Genomic DNA, 26,306 nt, shown 5'->3' with positions numbered 1-26,306 from the left:
CTTTGTGTCTGTAGTGCAGTCTGGTCGCAAGCACAAACCCTCTCCAGCTATGTGCCAGCACCGCACTGTTCTCCTCTCTGCCACAGATACACATATATGTAAATATACACACACACACACACACACACACACATAAAAGGCACAGCCTCTCACACACACTAACAAGCACAAATACTAATAAACATTCAAAAGCAAGAGAACATAGACAGACTTGCAGACAAACAATTTCACACACATGAAAAAGAACCCCACACACACATAACTCCTTTCACATGCCCATAAAAGAAATGCATGACAAAAAGGGAAGTGACGATATGAACCCAGCCACAATCAAAGCCTTGCAGTGGGTGGAAAGGTTCCAACATCACACTGATGAGGATCACTGTAGCTGGAGACTGAGGCTAGGGGGGGTGGGGAGGGTGGAACAGGAAGGTGGACCAGAGCTATGGAGGTGGTGTGTGTGTGTGTGTGTGTGTATGTGTGTGTCTACGCAGTAGAAGCAGCAGCACTCAGCTAGGGCAAGGCGCTCTGCTGGCCCCCGCTCCAAGAGCTCTGCCTGCCTGCTTGCTGTTGAAGTCATCCATATTGAATGAGGTACATTCAAACATCAGGTAACATAAATACGTAATCACCTTCATGTGCCTCTCCTTCATAATGCAGAAGGCAGCACTTGCCTCAGAGTAAACCTTCTCTCACTGGGCTCTCACTACTGTGAGATAGTAAACCATTTCAGCTAAGACGAGGAGGACAACATCAACCAGGTAGGTTACACGAGAGACAAAAGGCCTAAACAAATCCCAAAGGAGCCCTGTACAAAAATATCACTTACTCATTTTACCAAAAAGTAAAATCGGGTAAATAAAATATCATCAACAGTCAGTGACTTGCATGCATTTGAATATTGTTTTGCCATTTGGATGGCAAACTAACATCGCTAAGTAGAGTCTGGTCTGCCAGTGCCAGACAGTGTGAAACACTGAGATTTCTATGGTACTGACCTGATATCTTACAGCCGTACACCTCGAAGCGCAGAGCGATGCCCATTTCCCAGGCAACGGGCCGGACCCGGACGAAGCGGGTGAGAGTGGGTTTGGGAAGCATCGTCCTGGCAACATCAGTAGGGTTGGTGTTCCCTTGGAAAACCTGGGATGGAGACAAGAAGTTGTTAATTATTCACAGTTTGTTTAGTACGTGATGTAGATTCACCAGGAGAGAGGCCCACATGGCCAACTGAGGCCCGGGCCTCGCATCACACAGTTTCCCACACAGCATAGGGACAGTATATTGTAATTTATTTGTCTTGTAACACTGCTGCAAAAAGCAACACAGGAATTCAATCTTTTAGCCTACAGTTTTATCACCAAAATGAGGTACCACCAAACTGAGTGTTAATGACATGTCAACTAAACTAATACATACAGGTAATACATGTCTTCCAGAGAGGACAGACACAGCTGAGTGTATAGTACAGCACAGTGCCCTTTCTGCTGCTCCATCAGTGATTCTGGACATCTTTCCGCTACTCCATCAGTAAAAGAACAACTTTTATTACAAGCACGCACACATACACGCAGGCACAGACACACACATACATACATACATACATACAGTGGGGCAAAAAAGTATTTAGTCAGCCACCAATTGTGCAAGTTCTCCCACTTAAAAAGATGAGAGAGGCCTGTAATTTCCATCATAGGTACACTTCAACTATGACAGACAAAATGAGAAAAAAAAATCCAGAAAATTATGGTGCACATTATGGTGGAAAATAAGTATTTGGTCAATAACAAAAGTTTATCTCAATACTTTATGTAAACTTTGTTGGCAATGCAATGACAGAGGTCAAACGTTTTCTGTAAGTCTTCACAAGGTTTTCACACACTGTTGCTGGTATTTTGGCTCATTCCTCCATGCAGATCTCCTCTAAAGCAGTGATGTTTTGGGGCTGTTGCTGGGCAACACGGACTTTCAACTCCCTCCAAAGATTTTCTATGGGGTTGAGATCTGGAGACTGACTAGGCCACTCCAGGACCTTGAAATGCTTCTTACGAAGCCAGTCCTTCGGTCCTCACTGTCTGTCATAGTTGAAGTGTACCTATGATGAAAATTACAGGCCTCTCTCATCTTTTTAAGTGGGAGAACTTGCACAATTGGTGGCTGACTAAATACTTTTTTGCCCCAATTTAAATACAACCCTAACCCTAACCCCTAAACCTAACTCCTAACCCTAATTCTAGTCCTAACCCAAAAATAGTATTCTCTGAATTTTATTTGGTCTACTATTCTTGTGTGGACTTCTGGTACTCACAAGTATAGTAAAACGTACACACACACACACCCACACACCTCCCCGTCCCCATCCTCACCTCCCCGTCCCCATCCTCACTTCCCCGTCCCCATCCTCACTTCTCCGTCCCCATCTTCACTTCCCCGTCCCCATCCACACCTCCCCGTCCCCATCCTCACCTCCCCGTCCCCATTCTCACTTCCCCGTCCCCATCCTCACTTCCCCGTCCCCATCCTCACTTCCCCGTCCCCATCCTCACTTCTCCGTCTCCATCCTCACTTCCCCGTCCCCATCCTCACTTCCCCGTCCCCATCCTCACTTCCCCGTCCCCATCCTCACTTCCCCGTCCCCATCCTCACTTCCCCATCCCCATCCTCACTTCCCTGTCCCCATCCTCACTTCCCTGTCCCTACTTCCCACTCCTGGCTCCCTATAGATACTGTAATAGTCATCAACTGAGTAACGGAAGTAAGGAATGAAAAAAAAAAGATAGTTATCCACTCTCTTAAATGTCATGCCGGTCAGAGATTCTCTCTCTCTGTCGCAGTACCTGGCTTTTTCCAGCTAGCTAGCTCCATCACCATCACGGTAAAGCACCAAACTGAGGGCTCAGCACCTAGTAAATGGGACCCACTCCTCACAAAAGCACTTTAGAGTCCGGAACAGAGAAACATGGTTTTCCACATCACATTTAAGCACCCGGTGCTTTAAAAAAAGAACTGTATACTTTGGAGAGGTCTTAAAAAAATTGGGCCTGACAGGGGTGGTGGGTAGGGTACACACACTCACACACAAGCACAAAAAGTGCTACTTTGGTTGCTATTTGGGGAACATGTTGCTGTCCTTGACATAAACACACACACATTTTGACACAAACACACACACGCATAATGGTGACTGTTTACAGGTTCCACAGATCCTTAGGCTGGTCAAACTAACATCTTGTTGGCCCTGTGGAGTGTGAACACCCAGAGAGATGTTTACAGATGGAGAGTCTGCTGGTCTGTTTCACAGGCTGATCGCTGATCGGTTAGTAATACTCTCTCTCTCTTTCTTTCACTATTAGCCACCTCTACCAGCTGCTCAAACATGGAACCTCTCCTCTTTCCATCCATTCATCTTTTTCTTTCTCTCTCCCTCCTCCGCATTCCATTCATCCATCTCACTCCTGGTTTATTAAAGCCTTTAATAACCCCTTTCCTTCTTCAGAAAAATACCAGAGCCTGACACACAGTAAACAATGACTTCATCCAGCCCCCACTAAATGACTAGGACCTATATACCAGGCGGTGTCAGAGGAAGGCCCAAAAAATTGTCAAAGACTCCAGTCACCCAAGTCATAGACTGTTCTCTATGCTACCGCACGGCAACTGGTACCAGAGCGCCAAGTCTAGGTTCAAAAGGCTCCTTAACAGCTTCTATCCCCAAGCTATAAGACTGCGGAACAATTCATCAAATGGCCACCAGGACTATTTACATTGCCCCATCCCACCCCTACTTGCTGTTTATTATCTATGCATAGTCACTTTACCCCTACCTGCATGTAAAAATGACCTTGACTAACCTGTATCCCCGTTATTGTTGTTTTGTGTTACTTTGTGTTTTATTTAGAAAATGTGTTCTTAAAACCTGTTGAGGTGCCCCCCCGTTCAGCTGAAAAGGTGGCGCAGGGAATGCAGAAATATTCTTTAGAAATATTTAACCTCCACACATTAACAAGTCCAATACCTCAAATGAAAGATAAACACCTTGTTCATCTACTCAGCGTGTCAGATTTTTTAAATGTTTTACAGCGAAAACACAGCATATATTTATGTTAGACCACCACCAAAACAAAGAAAAAACGTAGCCATTTTTTCCAGCAAAAGATAAAATGACAAAAGCAGGATTAAAAATAAAATCAATCACTAATCTCTTGAAAATCTTCATCAGATGACAGTCATATGACATGTTACACAGTACATTTATGTTTTGTTCGATAATATGCATTTTATATCCATAAATCTCGGTTTACATTGACGCCATGTTCAGAAATTCTTCCAAAATATCCGTAGGAAATATAGAAAGCTACGCCAGATAACAGAAATACTCATCATAAACTTTGACTAAAGATACATGTTCTACATATAATTAAAAAGATACACTGGTTCTTAATGCAACCGCTGTGTCACATTTTTTTTTTAATGTTACGGAAAAAGCCTAACATTGCAATAATCTGAGACGGCGCTCAGACGTAACAATATTTCTCCACCATGTTACAACATAAACATTCCCTTACCTTTGATGATCTTTCATCAGAATGTAGTGCAAGGAGTCCTAGTTCAACAATAAATCGTTTTGTTTCATAATGTTCAATTCTAGTGTCCAAGTAGCAGCATTTGCTATCACTTTCAGCTCACATGCCCAAAAAAATGACTTCTGGTCCAGGATAACTTGCATGAAAACTTCCAAAAGACATATTACAGGTCGAAAAACGGGTCAAACTAAGTGCAGAATCAATCTTCAGGATGTTATAATCATATATATCCAATAACATTCCAACCGCATCATTCGTTTTCATCTGGGGCTGATTGGAACAGCCATAGCACTCAAAGAGAAATGCGCCACAACAAAATGGCATTCTCTTGCGACACCGACTATTTTCCCTCCCATTAGGTCAAAGTTCACATCAAATGCTCCATTACATTTTCTACTGAATGAGGACATCTAGTGGAAGACGTAGGAAGTGTTTCCAGATCCATAACTTGTTGGAAAGGGAGAGGGCGATGACGTCAAATTTGCCCCAACTTTCAGTATTTCAAAACTTGTTTGGAAGATTGCCTGCCCTGTGAGTTCTGTTATACTCACAGACATAATTCAAACGGTTTTAGAAACTTCAGAGTGTTTTCTATCCAATATTAATAATAATATGCATATATTAGCAATTTAGGACAGATTTTGATGCAGTTCACTATGGGCACGCAATTCATCCAAAGTGAAAATGCTGCCCCCTATCTCTATTTCTTGAACTACATTGTTTGTTAACGGCTTGTAAGTAAGCATTTCACGGTAAGGTCTGTTGTATTTGGCTCTTGTGACAAATCTAATTTGATTTGGCAACTGTAGTCTCTTTAAACGACAGAGAGTAGTACGGCACTGTAAATACTGTCTCTCTCACACAATGTTATGTGTATTAGCATTCCACTCTAAGCACATAATATTATAGTGGGAACATTTTTGTTACACAAAGACAGAACACAGACCAGGCCAGGGGCATTCCCCTTTTTTAAGGTATGGTGTGGCTGAGACAGAGATCCAAGCTAATATTAAGGAGGAGACCACAATTCAACTCTTGCTGACTGTTAGTTTACACATTACTGGCTATTTTAAGTACTGGGTCTGGTTGGCCATGTCTTCTGCTTTTGATATACTATTCTATAAGTACTGCTACTTCTGCAGTAACACACACAGTGCTGAAGTATAAGAAAAGTCTATGCGCTTATGACACCATGCAATCTTAGAGGTGGGCAGTGGGGTACAGAGTGGGTGAGGAGTAATCTCTCTTACCTTCTGTTTTGACCCCTCCTTTAGTGTGATCCAGTCTTCTCCGTTAGAGCTGACATCCACCTTGTAGGACTTGATCCAGTAGGTTTTCCTGGTCTCCTGGGAAACGGCCCCCTGTGTTCCGATGGCCGACACAAACCGAAGGAAACCCAAGTCCACCTGAGGAGAGAGGGAACGGTCAGTAAAGTTAAATTCAAACTTTATCTTTTCTGCGGAATAGTACAGAGCAAACAGAAATACTGTACTTTCAGTATAAAGAGAAACTGTAGTGCAAGTACCAAATACTGACGATATAAAACAGTTATTGGAAAGCACCTTTAGCCCACCTCATCAAACTATGATTGAAATGTAATAAACAGCAGGAGTACGGAATGATATTCTATTGATAAAAAAGGACACTGGATGAAATCTTAATTTCCTGTGATGGGAAGAGCTTATTTGATAAAAGTGAATATTGAATAGAATGGAGTCTCCTCATATTCAAAACAGAAAAAAAGCCGATATTAGATTGAATTTCAAATAGTATAAGGCGGCGTTAAAGCAAAAATTGAGCTTCATAAATAATCATGAACTGCTGTAACATTACTGATTTGTTATTATATTTTTACGAGCCGACTGCCAGACTGGGGGAAACCGGGCCAAGAGGTTATTGGAGAGAAGGGAGATAGAACAGAGTCAGTAAGGTTGAAAGGACTGTGATGCTGAACAGACTAAAGTGAAGGAGGTTTCCATGCATCAGGGTTTGAGAACGTTTACACTGTTTTCTATCAGAACTGTGGACAGTCTCTGTCTCGGTCTGTCTCTGTCAGGAAGAAGCAAACCCATACTCCTGGCACTGCCTCTCCATGTGTTGACTCCTACTCCTCTGAACAATCAGGACATCACGACCTCAAGCACCCCATCTCCCCATGGATCCCCTTAAATGGACAGATCCATGTCCCATCAAGCTTGTCTAACAGGGCTAAAGTTACAGTAGGGGCTTGAGTCTGGATTGATTAAACAGTTCAGACGTGGCCTGTTAGTTACAGTAGCCCCCACTCAGAGAGAGAAGACATTGTTTCGGCTCGCTGGTCCCTCACGCAGAGAAAGAAAAACAACAAGCCACTTAAATCCTCCATCTCATCTCTCTAGCCAGAACAGAAGAGGAGGAAGGGGAGGAAGAAGGGGATGAAAGACTGGTGGACGACTGATGAAGGAGAGGAGGGCTCGTGGGAGAAGCCTCCAGTAGCGGAGAGTGAGGTTATGCTGCAATGGTAGCATTTAACGGGCCCTAGTTTGGCTCTCTCCATCATTCTCTCATTTGACAGGACACACTGATGCTAATAAGGAGTACAGGACGCATCTCAAATGGCTCCCTATTCCCTATAGTGCACTAATCTGACCAGGGTCCATACGGCTAGTGGACTAAATCGGGAGCCATTTGGTATGCAACCACAGAGATACCTTTCAATACCAGCTTAAACCAGTTGACTAGAGCACTAGCCGGCTAGCCAGTCAGCACAGGCAGCCCAAGCAGTGCAGGTTAAAGACATCCATACAGCCTTAAACAGTGAAGAGTGTTCCTCTCTCTCTCTTGCTCCATTGCACATGCTTAACATATCATAGTTAAGACTGAGACTCACATCTGCATATCACAGTGAATACATTGTGAATACATTGTCAGGCGATGGATGAATGAAGAAAGAAAAAAAGAGAGCGAAAGACAGAATACTTTTGTTCTCGCTTTGGAGCTTAACTGGGTTTACAGAATAAGGCCCAGATTTTTTTTGTTGTTGCCCATAAACAGAGACAGAATCAAATCCCCTGTTTCAGAGCATTCCTTTTTAATAACAGACGAGTCACAATCCCCATCGCATGGCTGGAAGGGAGAGGTTGAAGAAAGGAAGAATGTGCCAGTACAGATGAAGAGCGGTCTGGATGGGGGGGAAATGAGAGAGGAGAGGAGAAGAGTGAGGCAAGGCAAGGCAAGTCCTCTTCCTCCTCATCCCTCTCCTTCTCATCATCTCCTTTTATAGGGGATGGCATGTCATGAGAGTTGCCTCCTGTGCTGCTTCACGGCTGACCTGAACCAATGACAGAGTGGCTTACTGAGAAGACAAGGTCAAATGGGATGACTTGGCCTTGGATCATCCTTCTGCTTGGACCCTCATTAGCCATAATGGAATAATGGAATTAGAACGTTACGAGAGTTAGGAGCTCTCTCAGTCAGTGACCACCCCTAATTGAGACCTCATGAAAACATAGTCAGTCAGATAGGCTGTGTCATTCGCTGGCTAAATGGTTTCCTCTGCCTGTGTCTCCTTCACTCTTCTTAGTTATGAGTCAGTGAGCAGTCACCTGATCACGATGTTCTGCTCTGTACCTCCAGACCATGGACTCGAAAGAGCAGTACTCTGAGTGAGGGCCATGAGGAGAGGTGAGGTGAGGCGAAGGAGAGAGGGAGAGCAAAAGAGAAGACAAGACAAGGAGAGAGAGAGAGAGGAGAAGAGAGGAGAGAACAGAAGAACAAAAAATAAGGAAAATAAAACTGAAGCGAGGAGAAGCCGGGCTGCTTTGCTGAGGACCTGAGGATCTAAAGGACAGGGACTTGTAAGGCTATTCTGGTGTAAGGAGAGAACAGATATACTGGATCAATTTCACAGACATGAGCCTGATAACAGGGCTGTGCTAATGAGAGACATGATTTATTTATGACTCCTTGTTTCAGTCAAAACAGAGCAGAAAAGGGAACCATGGCAATGCTAACAGACCAGTGTTGCAAGGGTTATGGATACTGGACAGACAAGCTAAAATAATAATGGCTGAACATACTTTACACAGTCCAAAACGCAAAGGACAAAGAGGGTAATCATATCTGCTGGCACTTCTTTAACTCGGAGTGTGTTTGTATCTGTGAGTGTGTGCACGGTGTGTGTGTATGTGTGTGTGTGTGTCTGAGGCACGGAAGGCATAGCTCACCCAAACCCCTTAACACCCCTCAGGATGCGTGAGAAAGGAGTTGGGTGCAGTTGAATCAGTGAAGGTAACCTGTAGTGGACTTGTGATATTTGTTTGTTTTTTCTGACCAGAGAGAGCAGACGCTCCGTGTCATGCAACTTGGGTCAAGTTCTGTTTCTTGCTTTGCTCTTAGGAACAGGGCACCATTGAAAGGAGTGATTTCTGGGGTAGCGTTAAGTGTGGAGTTGAACATGGAAAATTCCTGGTGTTTGGTGCGACGCAGACCCGGTGGGGAGCGTGGTGAAACATAGGAGTCATTGTCAGTCCTTTTAAGTTTTGAGTTCGAGTCTCTACCAGACAAAGTCATGTTAGGAAGTGTCAGTTATCCTGTTGGAGCTTTTGTGCTGACTCCACTGCACTGTTTCAGGTGCAGTGGTCATGTTGCAGCAGTGTGTAGGAGGGATATTCCAAGATGTGGGAAGTGTGCAGGAGGGCGTGGGACAGAGGATTGTGTATTTTCGGTGGATAAAGTTGTGTGTGTCTACTGTAAAGGGTGCTCATGTGGCTGGGGATCAGAAGTGTCCAGTGCGAGAGAGGCAGGTTGAAGTGGCCAGAGTGGTGCAGAGTCAGAGTAGTGCAGAAGGTGTCGTATGCTGAGGCAGAGAAGTAGCTGGGTGTACTTTTTGTTTATTTTTATGAAAAAGTGGTATATAGGTGTAGGGTTTTTATTTTTATTTTACCTTTACTTATACAGGTTTTTCTCATTGAGATAACATATTTTTTTCCAAGAGAGACCTGGTCCAATAGCAGCAATTTCTGGTACTGTTAGAAGCAAATGAGAATGGGACCGTAATTGATATTTACTTACCGACCTGACTAAAAAAAATACAGAGATTTTTATTTTGTATTTTATTTCATCTTTATTTAACCAGGTAGGCTAGTTGAGAACAAGTTCTCATTTACAACTGCGACCTGGCCAAGATAAAGCATAGCAGTATGAACAGACAACAACACAGAGTTACACATGGAGTAAACAATAAACAAGTCAATAACACAGTAGAAAGAAAAAAATAGTCTATATACATTGTGTGCAAAAGGCATGAGGAGGTAGGCGGATAATTACAATTTTGCAGATTAACACTGGAGTGATAAATGATCAGATGGTCATGTGCGGGTAGAGATACTGGTGTGCAAAAGAGCAGAAAAGTAAATAAATGTAAACAGTATGGGGATGAGGTAGGTAAATTGGGTGGGCTATTTACCGATGCACTGTCCAGCTGCAGTGATCGGTTAGCTGCTCAGATAGCAGATGTTTGAAGTTGGTGAGGGTGATAAAAGTCTCCAACTTCAGCGATTTTTGCAATTCGTTCCAGTCACAGGCAGCAGAGAACTGGAAGGAAAGGCGGCCAAATGAGGTGTTGGCTTTAGGGATGATCAGTGAGATACACCTGCTGGAGCGAGTGCTACGGGTGGGTGTTGCCATCGTGACCAGTGAACTGAGATAAGGCGGAGCTTTACCTAGCATGGACTTGTAGATGACCTGGAGCCAGTGGGTCTGGCGACGAATATGTAGCGAGGGCCAGCCGACTAGAGCATACAGGTCGCAGTGGTGGGTGGTATAAGGTGCTTTAGTAACAAAACGGATGGCACTGTGATAAACTGCATCCAGAGTATTGGAAGCTATTTTGTAGATGACATTGCCGAAGTCAAGGATCGGTAGGATAGTCAGTTTTACTAGGATAAGTTTGGCGGCGTGAGTGAAGGAGGCTTTGTTGTGGAATAGAAAGCCGACTCTAGATTTGATTTTAGATTGGAGATGTTTGATATGAGTCTGGAAGGAGAGTTTACAGTCTAGCCAGACACCTAGATACTTATAGATGTCCACATATTCTAGGTCGGAACCATCCACGGTGGTGATGCTAGTCAGGCGTGCGGGTGCAGGCAGCGAACAGTTGAAAAGCATGCATTTGGTTTTACTAGCTTTTAAGAGCAGTTGGAGGCCACGGAAGGAGTGTTGTATGGCATTGAAGCTCGTTTGGAGGTTAGATAGCACAGTATCCAAGGAAGGGCCAGAAGTATACAGAATGGTGTCGTCTGCGTAGAGGTGGATCAGGGAATCGCCCGCAGCAAGAGAAACATCATTGATATATATACAGAGAAAAGAGTCGGCCCGATAATTGAACCCTGTGGCACCCCCATAGAGACTGACAGAGGAAGTGTCCAGTGCAAGAGAGGCATGTTGCTTTTTTGAGCCATCGAGAACTAAAAAAGTTTTGCTACTTTTCTCAACAACATTGATGCCCTGAATTTAGCAGGCACTATCAACAGATCAGTTGGAAAAAGTTAGCTTGCGAACATTAGCTTGCTGGCTCGCTAGCTAACGTTACGTGTATGATCTGTGTAGTAATATTATTCAAATCAAAAATCAATTTGCATTGCTAGTTATTGCCTAATGTTAGCTAGCTAGCTAACATTGAACCTAGTTAGGTAGATTTACCTACTTCCAGATTCATACTACAGCTATGACAATCAGTTTCTATTGGTGGTGCAGTAGTAGTATGAGTTGGGATTATGCTGGTTCATTATTTAGCTAGTTATCTAGCAAGCTACATGTCTAATTCAAAAGACTCCACTTCGCCAGATGATTACATGACCCATCAAGTTAGCCAGATGTGTCTGGGGATGATATTGGCCATCTATTGTACAAGTATAAACCATTTCAAATTTCTTATATTAAGCAAACCAGACGGAACAGTTTTGTGTTTTTTTTATTTCGATTTTATGGATAGCCAGGGGCACACTCCAATACTCAGACACCATTTACAAATGAAGCGTTTGTGTTTAGTGAGTCCACCAGACCAGAGGCAGTAGGGATGACCAGAGATGTTCTCTTGATAAGTGTGTGAATTGGACCATTTTCCTGCCAAAATGTAACGAGTACTTTTGGGTGTCAGGGAAAATGTATGGACTAAAAGGTACATTATTTTCTTTAAGAATGTGGTGAAGTAAAAGTACAGGTTATCTTATATTATATGATTTTATAGTAAGAAGAATATAGTTGAACTTAGCTGAATACAATAGAAAGGGCCCTTTTCCCATTCTGAAGCGAGCACATATGAAGTGGCTTTGTTGAGCGTAAAAACGATCATTTGAAACAGGTTATGTATGCTAGATTTAGAGTTATTTGACAATTTTTGTTGTGAATGTTACAAACCTTAGAATGTCTTAAAAATAAAAAAATTAATTGCATTCGGAAAGTATTCAGAGCCCTTGACTTTTTCCACATTTTAGCCTTATTCAAAAATGTATTAAAACATTTCTTCCCTCTCATCAATCTACACAAAATACCCCATAAGGACAAAGCAAAAACAGGTAAAAAAAAACTTGGTACACCTGTATTTGGGGAGTTTCTCCCATTCTTCTCTGCAGATCCTCTCAAGCTCTGTCATGTTGGATGGGGAGCGTCGTTGCACAGCTATTTTCAGGTCTCTCCAGAGATGTTCAATCAGGTTCAAGTCCAGGATCTGGCTGGGCCACTCAAGGTCATTCAGAGACTTGTCCCGAAGCCATTCCTGCATTGTCTTGGCTGTGTGCTTAGGGTCGCTGTCCTGTTGGAAGGTGAACCTTCGCCCCAGTCTGAGGTCCTGAGCACCCTGGAACAAGTTTTCACCAAGGATCTCTCTGTACTTTGCTACGTTCATCTTTCTCTCGATCCTGACTAGTCTCCCAGTCCCTGCCGCTGAAGAATATTCCCACAGCATGATGCTGCCACCACCATGCTTCAGGCCAAAGAGTTTCATCAGACCAGAGAATCTTGTTTCTCATTGTCTGAGGGTCCTGTAGGTGCCCTTTGGCAAACTACAAGCGGGCTGTCATGTGCCTTTTACTGAGGAGTGACTTCCGTCTGGAGTGTCACAGAGATGGTTGTCCTTCTAAGTATGCCTTTCTTCTTCCCTTTCTAGAAGGTTCTCCCATCTCCACAGAGGAACTCTGGAGCTCTGTAAGTGACCATCGGGTTGAATGATGGGGGCCACTGTGTTCTTGGACACTGCTGCAGAATTGGTTTTGAACCCTTCCCCAGATCTGTGCTTCGACACAATCCTTACTCGGAGCTCTACGGACCATTCCGTCGATCTCATGGCTTGGTTTATTCTCTGACATGCACTGTCAACTGTGGGACCTAACATAGACAGGTGTGTGCCTTTCCAAATCATGTCCAATCAATTGAATTTACCACAGGTGGACTCCAATTAAGTTGAAGAAAAATCTCAAGGATGATCAAAGGAAACAGGATACCCCTGAGCTCAATTTCGAGTCTCATAGCAAAAGGTCTGAATACTTATGTCAATAAGGTATTTCTGTTTTTTATTTTGAATAAATGTGCAAGATTTTCAAAAACTCTTTTTGCTATGTAATTATGGGGTATTGTGTGTATATTGATGAGGGAAAAATATAATTTCATCCATTTTAGAATAAGGCTGTAACATATCAAAATGTGGAACAAATCAAGGGGTCTGAATACTTTCCAAATGCACTGTATATGGGCGGCATGAGGCTATTGGTCATTTTAAAAAGTTGCAAAAAAAGCTTGTGCTCTTTTCCTTGCCTCAGGCTGCACACGCTGTTCTCTCACCAAGTGATCATACTTTCACCAATCAAACGATTCTCAATGTATTGTCTTTACTAACATGTCAAATTTGTTTCGATTTACAATGGCTCATTATCAAACGGTTAGGGGCAGGTGAAAAATACATGTCGCCTGTATCCGAATGGAGGTTGTTTTCCCAGTTTTATAGTGGCGTAATGCTTCATTTTAGCAACTGAGAAATAAATATAGTAGCAGTAAAGGCTGGGATCCTCCTGTTTTTAGTGGCAACCATCAAAACATTACTTTGCAAATAGAAATGTCTGGGCTTCTAAGAACACATTTCACTCCATCTATCAACCACTGTTTGAGGAACATGCAGCCTCTAACTGTGTGACAGATGATATTCAATCCAAACTCTGTATGCCATGGGCTCTCCAACCCTGTTCCTGCAGCTACCCAGTGCTTAATTTGGGAAATCAAGTGAAATCTGTTTGGGAACATCGATAGTAACATGTTTTCACAACTAAATGCATTTCATTAAACTGTTAAAGCCCCTCTGCGCAATGTCTATAATATAATAAAGAAGAGAGAGGAGGAGGTGGAAATGCATGGTGGTGAGATATTCTGTAGCTTAAGGTAATGTGTCAGCCTATTAAGAAAATATAAAAAATGCCCTATGACAAGGCTATTGAACATCAAATATAAATTCACTCTAATTGTAGGCTAACTCTGTAAGCTGGCCTGCACAATCAATCAACCTACCGCATTGCCTAGGCCAATACGGTCTCTCCCAGATTCATGGATATATAGTTTGGAGAATAGGATAAGGTAAACAGTCCATCCAGTATGTATAATAATACAGGCCACACTCATAGGCAACTACTTCAATTTGTTTAATTTTGGAGTATAAGCTAGACAAATGATGTACCTAAGACATCTTAAATCAATGTATTTTTTATGTTTTTCTGCAGTGCGTAATATTCGGTAGGCTATAAGGCTATGTACATGTTTTTTTTCAGGCTTGTGCTCATTTTTGCATAAGCTCTAATAGGCGTATGGGTGTTTTGATTTAATCATCACCTTAGGACAATGGTTCCCAAACCATGGGGTGAGGGTAACATTTTCAGTCCGGCTTTTAAGTTACTCTTGAAAGTTGTAATAGTACAATGCAATTTCGAAGGTGCAATTTCGGAACTTGGGTAGGGAATCATCAGTTCCTCTTGTCATGTTAGTCATTCCATACTATTTATAACTTCTCAGAAATGTCCAGATCAACTAGCCCATGTCAGCTAACTTTGTTTTATTTCGTTTTTTTTAGACCATAGATATAATGGTATAATGATATAATGTTTGAGTCACTCAAATATCAAATGCATACACATTAGACATGGCAAAATTGTATTGATTTGCAAGAAAAGGACCTTTAAACCTACAAAATCCTCTCCACCAACAAGAGGGATGTGAACAGTTTGTGTCATTAACAGTGCTTGTTCCAATAGAAATAGACGCGGCGTGTGCTTGTGCGCATCCCCAATGATGAAAGGGGGGGGACCGAGAGAGAACGTTTGGGAACCCCTGCCTAAGGAAGCGATGTCCCTTCCATTGTGTTTGGCTTTGAAACAACATTCACAATTACCATGTTTTCTACTCACTTTCATCCTGTTGTTGAGCTTCTTTCTTCAAATTGTTCAATCACATTGAGGTGAGTTTTACACAAACCATACACGGGGGTGGGTCTGACCCGAGGTCGACCTTCCTACTCTGAGACTCTTTATGAATATGGGCCCTGATCCTTTTTGTATTTGATGTGATTTTGATTGCATTTGCAATGATGTCAGAGTGGCTAGAGGGACAATAGAGCTCTGAGTACCAGGCTATTAGCGACCTGAAGGTCATTAGTGAGTTGGGTACTATCAACACGTATCCAGAGTGCATAAGAAGAGATTACCATGACTCAACAGTCACGTGGAATTTGACTGTGGTCATGACCAATGTTCCCTCTAAGCTGCTTAGGAGCTAGAAGCAGAGCTGCCATATCTGTCAGTGTCATCTTTACTATCCCGTGCGCAGAGAAGCACAAGATTGAACTTCGCTCAACTTTCTAGAGTTTTCCCCTTTAGTTAACACAATCAAAGTTTTGCTCTACTGTGGGAATTGTGCTCGAATCAGTGCCATATTGGCCACTTTCAATGTAACATACCGAAACAAAGCAAACTATGCAAGACTTAGTATGCAAAACTAACTGTGCGCTAGATTTTCTTGTAGGCAGAGCGCTTTGGAGTAGAATTCTATTGCATTGACAGGCACGACCCTACACAGACTGGTGTGCCATAACCAATCAGAGCTGCAGTAGGCCTATACGCAAATAGCCATTGCCATATGTGGATCTGTGCCATTCACTTTGAACTGGACTGTGTTTATAGCATGAGTAGTTGCGAGTATATGAGTTTGTTTTGATATTAAAGTGAGAGCTGCATGTAGCCACCTGTGCACATTTGTTCATATTCTTTGCTAGTTAGTAAGTTATAGGGGAGTGGTTGCTCCCTACAAGAGCACAACATGTGAGCATTTCTAACCATCTTTCAAAAGTGAATCAGGTAAAGAGCTTTTTTTATGTCTTAAAGGGCCAGTGAAGTATTTTGAGATGGTCTTGAATGAGCTAAGAAGCCAATAGGCAGAGGGTAGCATAATGTGTCTGTTTCTCTCTAATAATGGCATGCAAAATAATAATTATTTGTATTTTATAAAGTGGTTTCTTGCATCAAACAACACAACATTTTCAGTCACCTCCTTGTCTGAAAGAGTCTCATGGAATGTAAGCCTACATTGAACACATTTGCTGCTATTGACAGAACAGCTATTCCCATGTTCAAATGTTATGGGATGCATTTTTCTACATTGTTTTTGATGGTAGGACACTCTCGTAGTCCTACATTATGACCAAACAGCCACAGCAGCCTGATTGGCCACTGTTAAAACTGTAACTTAAAGTGGTTGCAGCCTCAGTTTTCACAGTAAATGCGTGCCGGAAGTTGCACAGAATTTTCAATGTTCAAGTTTGTGCTCAGCAGACCTGAAATATGCTCAATACCCCAAAGAAATGAGGGAACATGTGTTCCTCAAGTTCGATGAGATTACTTCCATGAATCATCTATTATTATCACCACAGACAGTGTCGGACAAAGTCATAATCCTCATCCATTGCTCTATATATATATATAGTGACTAGGGTGCCATTTGGCACTCAGACCCTGGAACAGGATCACTGTCTGAGGTTACAGTTACAGTTACAGTTAACTCATTGTTATGTGGCTGCCAACTGAATAGCTGAGGGGTGGGGTGTGGTTGGTAGAAGCAGAAGGGAATAAATACAGAGTTCATTTCAGAGAACAATGACTTCCAAAGCCATTATCTTCCTGTTTGACTACCTCATAATTGAGCTGGTGGAAGTTAGTACAATCACTTCTCAAGGATAGTTTATAGATAGTTTCGTGTTTTACTGAGTTTGGGCTCTATTTTGCCTTGCCTCCCTGACTGTTCATGGGAAAAATAGATTCCCCATCTGTTGGTGTGTAGGCTGTATGAATAATCAGGAAACTCCAGGGAACACAATAATACATTTTCTCTTCTTATTTTCTCTCTTTCTCTCTTTCTCTCTTTCTCTCTCTCTAAAAACAACAACAACCACAGAAAAAGCTGATCACCAAACAGAAAGGGGGAATTATCTTACTGTATTTCAAAGTCAAACACCAGCTGGTAGACCAGACAGAAACACAGACTCCCAGCTACAGTAGATCTCTGGCTGCATGGGGAGGTTGTGTGATCCTCTTTGGCAATCCAAAACAAACAAACGGATACCTTGCGTGTTCAGGCACAGTATTTCTAAACTAGCCTGGTCCCAGACCTGTTTGTCTGGGACCAGACTACAGTACTTCTGAACAGTGTGATAGATAGTGATTCATCACTATTGCCTCTTCCTCTAATTCCATGTAGAGACTCTGGCTAGATGGTGTTATATTATTATATTGGTTTGGGCTTTTAAAAAATGCCATTAGCCTAAAGTATAATCAATTCCTCTATCATAAAAATGTTAACCACAACAAAGCTGTACTGCTGTGAAACCTATGAGCTCCTTCGAAGACCTTCCATTCATAACAGGGTTTACCTGACGGAATTACGAGCGTATTTTTAGCTCTTTCTGCCGTTAAATTATGCACGTCTTTACTAAGCAGGTGATCATCTATTTTATCCTGAAAAAAGAGGGATGATGTGTGAGGTGGGTGGGTCTAACGGGTGTAGCAGGTATGCGTATGTGTGTGCGGGTGTGTGTACTTGTGTGTGTGCCAGATGTGGCATGATTACAGATTTCAGTCTGAGACAGTAGCCTTGCTTCAGGGCAGGTAGTTTATTACCTGTTGAAACAAAGCTTGATGATGAGTTGGTTATTTGCATCAGCTGTGTAGAGCTAGAGCAAAAAACAAAATGTGCACCCAGAGTGGGTCCCAAGACTGAGTTTGTGAAACTCTGGTTTTGGGTGATTCAATAGGTAGTAAACTTTTGGATTGCATCCTAAATGGAACCTTATTCCCTATATAGTGCACAACTATGGGTCTTGTGGGCCCTGGTCTAGTAGTGCACTAAATATTGAATAGGATGCAACCATGGTTAAAAGTAGTGCACTAAATAGAGAATTTGTGATGGTTGGGTACACTGGCATTGAGAAAACACAGCAGCTGTCCTGTCCCAATGTTCTGCCCTGGACCTTAAGCTGCATCCCTGTGCCTTCTTTTCCCACCACCTCAAAGCCACGGAGAGGAACTACGATGTGGGGAATTGGGAGCTTCTCGCTGTGAAGATGGTGTTGGAGGAATGGAGGCACTGGTTAGAATGGGCGGGACATCCGTTCATTGTGTGGACCAACCACAAAAACCTGGAGTATCTCCGCACCTCCAAGAGCCTCAACTCCAGGCAAGCGAGATGGGCCCTGCTGTTTACCCGGTTCAACTTTTCCCTCTCCTACCGGCCGGGGTCCAAGAACATCAAGCCGGATGCCCTGTCTCGCCGCTATAACCCCATGGTTACCACCTTGGAGCCCGAGACCATCCTTCCCACCTCGTGCCTGGCGACAGCACTCAGCTGGGGTATAGAGAAACAGGTCCGGGAGGCGCAGCGGTTCCAGCTGAACCCTCTGTCTCGGGCTCCGAGGTGGTATTTGTGCCTGACTCTTTCCGCTCCGTGGTTCTGGAGTGGGCCCATTCCTCCAGGCTTGCCTGTTACCCGGGTTCTCGGCCTCGGCCTTTGTGCGACAACACTTTTGGTGGCCTGTGTTTACCAGTGTTAACACTGGTAACACAGGCTTAGGAGATCTTATACATTTTGTTCTGTGAGATTATCTTCAGCTAACGTCCCTTTTTGTGAATTTGGAAGCATTTCTGTAATCAAAACAAGCACATAAAGCACATAAAGGCTTCATAATTCATGAAGGTCATGTTAACTGATAGATCTTACAGAACAAACATATAAGAGATCCTAAGTCTGTGTTAACCTCCAACCTTATTTTTTACATTTATCCCTGAACCCCATTCTTTCACTATTAATTTCCCCCATAGGAATGGCTGAACGAACCGAAGGTAACTCCTTTCAGTTTTTTAGGACTACAAGCTCTATTACTAGAATGAGAATCTCCAGGATATTGTCCTGCTCCTTATCACAATAGATTGAGAGAGGCAACATTAAAATGGATGACAAACCAACATTAGATATCGTAGATATATTTTATCTGAATAAACAATAGGCAGAAGTATGCCCGAGATATCAACAAGTCAAACCCCACCCCCATCATGAATAGCTAATATAACGTCTGCTGCAAATTGCATTCAGATAATGAATTAAATAAATTATGAATTGATTATATACATCTAACAGGTGTGTGAGATTATGATTTGTGCTGCTGTGAGGGTGCCTGCCATTAACGATGTGGAGAGATTGTGGTTGCTGCTGCTGCTCCCTCCCTCCAACAGGCTTAATGAAATGAAAGAATTCCAGCCTTTTAATGACAATTGTTATAATTAAACCTCTCTCTTCATGAGCACAGGGAGGGCATAAGTGAAGCAGCAACGATTTCATAAAATTATACATTTGTTATGGGATTTTTATGAATAATGACTAAATGATGTATACATTTAACGTAGGATTATAATTGATAGGATTCTATGCTGTCTGATGAAGAATATGTTTGTACATAGGCCAAGAGGAAGTGTTAACAGACAATTTGTGACCACAGTGAAACTAACAACAGGAAGGATGTCTGGTCCCCAACCAGGGAGGGGAGAAACCGTTGGGCTTGCAGTAGATTGTGTAACATGTGGTAGCATATGATAAGCAATATGTATGTGTTGGAATGGAATTGAAAAGCAGCTTTGTCATTGTCTGAGAGGAGGAGGGACATTTATAACGAAATGAGAGGCATATAAACCAATGTACATGAAATGATGGGTAGAGCTCTCGAGAATAAACGCTATTGGCTAATTTGGTGGCTGGTCTCTGTCCATTTTATGCAAATAAGAACCTTACAAATTCTCTGAAATGGACAGAGTGTTTTAATTGAATTGGTTAAGGAACACATAGTTACTAAATTCATCTAACAAAATTACACTATACCAACCACGGAATTCACTCTTTGTTACCCTAGAAACAGATGTGCCAGGCTTCGACTCATTTGTCATTTGATTGGCTGAGGAGGGAATTGGAGCACCCAGCAGAGCATATCCCCTTTTTTATCCAGCTTGTATTTTACTGCCAAATAAAATGATAGAAATAAATAAGAAATCCTCAGACTAATCAATACTATATTGACCACTCTGAACTGTTCCAAAATCGTTGTTCTACTGCTCTGGCATCAGCACAGCGCGAGAGTGACCATTTAGAGTTTAATTACAATCTGAAATGACGAGCAGAGTTAGGAGAGAAAGTCTATGAAGTCTACTTGATTATTGGGAGTAGTATATGAAGTGGCAACTGTTAAGCAGTGCAGAACAGAACATTGCAGAACAGAACAGAACAGAACGGCCCACTTGGTTTTAACGGCTGGTTTTATCCTTCCATTTGCAAGTTATTATTGCTTCTTGATTGTTGATGAAACTAAGCCATAGGATCTCTACGTTCATAAAGGCTTTTGCATGCTTCAGAACTTGGCTAGGCGAACCGAACGAGTGTGTTCGCATACTTCCTTAAAAGAAGGTTGCTTGAAAAATGAGAAATAGCAGCAATAGCACTGTTTGTCCATCTTGAGACGTCGTAGACAGTATACACTTCCTAAAAATGGTCAGACAACGTAAGATATCTGTCATTCATTTTGACGTTTTTGCCAAGGAGATCTAACTAAGATGTGCAGTTTCTTGCAAGTGGAAACATTTGCATGAAAACGAGTCGTCTCTCGTTGAATGACAACAAACACTTAATTGAAGAACCCCTACTGTTGACCAATGACCGATGATGGTGCATAGAGTTTGGCTCTCGAACTTCGGCTTGCCTCAATAATTTTTGTGTGTGCATGAACAGCTCGAAAAAACCCTTGCCAAAGAGCAAAACAAACAAAAACATCACAAAATGTTGTCATAATACGTGAACTGTTTCCGATGGGAAGCATTCATACGCTTAACCAGTTGCATCTCTAGGGGCGCTATTTCATTTTTGGATAAAAAACGTTCCCGTTTTAAGCGCGATATTTTGTCACGAAAAGATGCTCGACTATGCATATTCTTGACAGTTTTGGAAAGAAAACACTCAGTTTCAGAATCTGCAAAGATTTTGTCTGTAAGTGCCCCAGAACTCATTCTACAGGCGAAACCAAGATGATACGTCAAACAGGAAATGAGCAGAATTTCTGAAGCTCTGTTTTCTAATGTCTCCTTATATGGCTGTGAATGCGACAGGAATAAGCTTAGACCTTCTGCCGTTTCCCCAAGATGTCGGCAGCATTGTGACGTATTTGTAGGCATATCATTGGAAGATTGACCATAAGAGACTACATTTTCCAAGTGTCCGCCTGGTGTCCTGCGTCGAAACTGGTGCGCAAAGCCATGTGCAAGTATTTTTCCATTTGATTGAGAGGGGAAACCATGCTTCCACGAACGATATATCATCGAAGAGATATGTGAAAAACACCTTGAGGATTGATTCTAAACAACGTTTGCCATGTTTTCAGTCGATATTATGGAGTTAATTTGGAAAAAAGTTCGCGTTTTGAGGACTGAATTTTCGTTTTTTTTTGGTAGCCAAATGTGATGTAAAAAACGGAGCTATTTCTAATACACAAAGAATCTTTTTGGAAAAACTGAGCATCTGCTATCTAACTGAGAGTCTCCTCATTGAAAACATCTGAAGTTCTTCAAAGGTAAATTATTTTATTTGAAGGCTTTTATGTTTTTGTTGAAATGTTGCGTGCTGGATGCTAACGCTAATGCTAACGCTAAATGCTACGCTAGCTAGCTACTTTTACACAAATTATTGTTTTCCTATGGTTGAGAAGCATAGTTTGAAAATCTGAGATGACAGTGTTGTTTACAAAAGGCTAAGCTTGAGAGATGGCATATTTATTTCATTTCATTTGCGATTTTCATGAATAGTTAACGTTGCGTTATGGTAATGAGCTTGAGTCTGTATTCACGATCCCGGATCCGGGATGGGGAGATCAGAAAGGTTAACTCTCTGGTCAAACTCACAGGTTATTCCAGACATCATAAGACCTATGACAATGTATATATATTTTTTTTATTTTACCCCCTTTTTACAGAATGAACATGTGTTCTGTAGATCAGTAACCTCCTCTCTGTCCCATTGACCTACTACTATCTTAGGGCTTAAGTGTGGAATTTCCCCTCTGAGAGACTATCAGTGATACACAACTGTCTGTCCCATCTCCTATACAGGAACTGCTTCAGGAAGTAGTCTGGGACGGGACGGGAGGGCATTGTGTGCCTGCCTCCCAAATTGCAACCTATTCCCTATATGATGCACTACTTTAGACTACTTTATAGGGAATATGCTGCTATTTGGGACACACACACATGGGTTCCTCTCCAGTACAATGGGCCCCCGCCAAGCCCAGCCAGGCCAAGGACCCTCCTCCCACTCACCCACAGAGCACAGAGCCAAGGCCCCTCTCCACACACACACACACACACACACACACACATACACACACACACACACACACACACACACACACACACACACACATACACACACACACACACACACACACACACACACACACACACACACACACACACACACACACACACACACCCCTACCACTGATTCAATTAGTCTGCAAGGAGCAACAGGGGCCCTTAGGACAATATTTTCATAGCAATAAGGAAAACCTTGCTTATGGACCTCCTCATGTAAATATTTGGCTGCAGGTCGAATCTATTATAAGGCCCCCGAGGATTATATACGTATGGTCTGGCCAAACTTTTAAGCGACGTGGGGATGGATTGTAGGACCTAATAAAAAAACTAAAATAAGGCCTGGAGGCTTTTAGGTTACTAAATCAAACATGCTCAGAACTGTGTCTAGGTATTAGTGTATGGTTGGGTCAAGTGGGGTTGTCATGTCAACACAATAACAGGTTCCAGTGTATGTGACATAGTCATGCCCTTGGGATCAGAGACTCAGAAACTGAGAGCTCCAGTCTTTTCATATAAAGTTCCCTTTCTGTGAATGATAATGCCAGATATTCTAAAATGCATACTCTAGTCTACAGTATAGTAATACCAAATGATAACAAAGTTATGTGTGTGTAACTGGATGTGGTGGATATGTCCCCTGGGGCAGTCACCACAGCGGATGACAGGATGCCAGCGATTATCAGGTCGGAGAGTAGGAGAACCACAGAGAGAGAGAGAGAGAGAGAGAGACAGAGAGCGAGAGCTTTGTGGAGTGTCTGGAATCCACAGCTAGCCTGGAGTTCCATCAGACAGGAAGCAGAAAGTAGTCAGATTTCTGGATCACCTTAAAGGATTTACCCAGCATGCCACAGGGGTGTCCACAGAGGACACAGTCAGCAGACAGACTCCTGGAATTGGACCAGGAACTAGAAAGTAGGAAGGAGTCACCTCTACTGTAGTCATCACTCTGAAATGGCACCTATTCCCTATGTAGTGTACTACTTTAGACCCTATTGCCTATGTAGTACACTAACTTTGACCAGGGCCCATGCCACTACTTATTAACCTATTCCACATGTATGTACAACTTTTGACAAGAGCTTTACGTAGGAAATGTTCAAAAGTAGGGAGTAAGGTGCCATTTTGGTGATTCAGCTTCAATAACACAGTCAAAAAGCCCGTTGTTGTTTTGTGTCCAAACAGCTTTGGGTAAATTGACTGGAGAAGTATTGCTCACAGTATTACTCATAAGGTATATGGCCTTTTTTCTGCCATAAACACACACATTCTTCTCATTAGCCATCTCTGTGACAGTCTGTGACATGTTAGGGATCTATGCCATGTGGCTCAATTGGTAGAGCATGGCGCTAGCAACTTTAAGATTGTGGGTTTGAATCCTGCTGGGGCCATCCACACCAATATGTATGCACTCATTGATGTACAGTATGTATCTTGGGATAAAAGCATCTACGAAATGGCATATATTATATATTGCTTTGAGGTTACAGCGCAGACCATACCTGTATCCACTCCTTGTTGTTGTCCTCTCCTGGTGTCCATGCGTTCTCGTAGTAGTTGAGTCTGGCTCGCTCTGGGGACCAGCCGGGGTTGTACTGAGAAGAAGCTACGATCTGCTCTGATGCTATCTCCCCCGATTCCATACCTAATGGGTCTGTACAGTCAAAATCTGAGAAAGAGAGAGAGCGAGATTGTTGAGACACTTTAGTCTACATTTTTAGCTGAAAGCACCATCCAGGCCAGAGTACACATCAGCTCCCAAAACAGAGCTGGTCCCTGAGGATAGGGACACTCACTGGCAGGGTCTGGGCTGGCACTCTGGTGGCCGGAATAAAGAGCCACATCAGCACCGCCTCAGAAGATCCTCTCCCTCTCCCTCGCCCACCACACACATAGGCTTTAATGGACGGCAAGCACAGTGGAACGGTGGTGCTACATCAAGACATAAAGCTTTATTCATAAAACATTCAGTGTAGGGCTAAGTTCACTATTGTGCATTAAAGTGGAGCCAGTAGTTTTTCATTGGAGCTGGTGCTGGTTCATTCCTCCTTCAAAGCTCCCTGTAGGCAGTTTGTGTTTCGCACATGGTGCAAATATCCTAATATTTTTGTCCTGTGGGATTTTAAGGCAGATGTAGTGTCAGTGTGTGTCCGAGTTCTGGGTCGTAAATTCTCCCAGAATGCTCTGTATCACCCGGGATAGAGGGTATCTCCTTGTTTGTGTCGACATGGTGCAGTCGGCCAGGGTCAGCCTGAGTGAGTGAGTGTGTGTGTGTGGGTGTCTGAGTGAATGTGTGTAAGTATATGACTACCGGTATACTACGTCATTCCCCAGAGCCCTATGTGTGTGGATCAGTGTCCAGGGGTGTCTGGACGCTGACCCTATGACCCCAGGGGTCAGACCCTGGCACCGGTTGACACTGCTGTCTCTAGTCACCCACCCTGTCACACACACATTCAGGCAGGCACATTGCGTATACCAGCGCTGTGCAGCGTCCCAGAAACTCAGGTCTGAAAGGCTTGAAGCAGATGGAGAGACCATCTGTGTTAGCTCATAGACAGTCCCTGACTGCTGCACACCCTATACTGTACACACTGAGAGAGAGAGAGAGAGAGAGAACCCTAGCAGGGCTGTCAGGGTGTCACACCCTGATCTGTTTCACCTGTATTTGTTCTTGTCTCCACCCCCCTCCAGGTGTCGACCATCTTTCCAATTATCCCCCGTGTATTTATACCTGTGTTCTCTGTTTGTCTGTTGCCAGTTCGTCTTGTTTTGTCAGGTCAACCAGAGTGTTTTTTCGTGCTCCTGCTTTTTCCCAATCTCTGTTTTTCTAGTCCTCCTGGTTTTTGCCAGCCCTGATCTTTGCCTCCCCTGACCTCGAGCCTGCCTGCCACTCTGTACCTCCTGGACTCTGACCTGGTTTATGATCTCTTGCATGCCCGTTGTTTATAATAAATATCAGAGACTCAAACCATCTGCCTCCCGTGTCTGCATCTGCGTCTCGCCCTGTATCATGTATACAGGGAGAGAAGAGAGAAGACAAGCCTGCTTTATTCCCATCAAAGCAACACCTGTGCTCAGGCTCTGTGTGAGTCTATCTAGGGGCCTGTGCATACATGCATATCCCTACTCCCCATGGGGGACCTAGAACCATCTGGAATGATCAGTGTTTTATTTAACACCAGCTATCGCCGGTGTAGCGTTGGGGGGGGGGGGGTTTGACTGGGTGAGCCTGTGGAAAGATTTACTGGCTTCAAGGTGGTTGTGTTTCGCAATTTAAATGTTTAGTCGGAGCATTTCTAAAATTGTGGTCATGGGGGCCAGGCCCTAGGACGATGATGATGCTGTGTTAGTGGCTGGGACACTGTCTGTCTGGAGAGGCTGTCTGTCCGCCCCACAGTGTCTCTACCACTGCTGTGTTAAAGTCAGGCCTCATAAACTGGGGGAGATTGCGCGTGCCTTGTAACACGTCCACTTAATGAAAAGACCAGGAGCTGTTGATTTAATAACTCCCTTTAGTGCCACATTAAAGTAAATGTGTATAGCTGTGGGACAGGGACCACCCCTTGTGTGTGTGAAGGCATTTCACCCTATTGTATTGACCCGAACCAAACTCTACTTGTTTGAATATTTTATTTTCACATTGTCTCTTTCAGTATAGTCCCAGCAAATGTGGTGGATGCATAACCAGGCCAGCTAAATCCAGCTTGGGTTTGGCTACAGATGTAGGATCTTAATTAATTTGATCACTCTTTTGTTG

The 26,306-nt window shown here is 43.0% G+C and overlaps 1 protein-coding gene across 7 annotated transcripts in view; it reads right to left on the bottom strand.

The window, feature by feature from the left end:
* Positions 1–26,306, bottom strand: part of nrp1a (neuropilin 1a) — a 113,328-nt gene that overhangs the window by 23,112 nt on the left and 63,910 nt on the right. For all 7 annotated transcript variants that reach the window (XR_005036088.1, XM_036944329.1, XM_036944326.1 and 4 more), the window contains 3 exons: positions 24,049–24,215; positions 5,834–5,989; positions 999–1,143 (listed from right to left, as the gene is read on the bottom strand). Coding sequence is in view for 6 of the 7 variants with exons in the window: in XM_036944329.1 (XP_036800224.1) it covers positions 999–1,143; positions 5,834–5,989; positions 24,049–24,215 (468 nt within the window). In the remaining variant the exon portion in view is untranslated. The remainder of the gene's footprint in view (positions 1–998; positions 1,144–5,833; positions 5,990–24,048; positions 24,216–26,306) is intronic.

Source organism: Oncorhynchus mykiss, chromosome 15 (assembly GCF_013265735.2).
Source record: "Oncorhynchus mykiss isolate Arlee chromosome 15, USDA_OmykA_1.1, whole genome shotgun sequence".
NCBI classification, from domain to species: domain Eukaryota; kingdom Metazoa; phylum Chordata; class Actinopteri; order Salmoniformes; family Salmonidae; genus Oncorhynchus; species Oncorhynchus mykiss.
The sequence above is the reverse complement of the archived record's forward strand: the minus strand, read 5'-3'. Positions and strand labels throughout refer to the sequence as shown.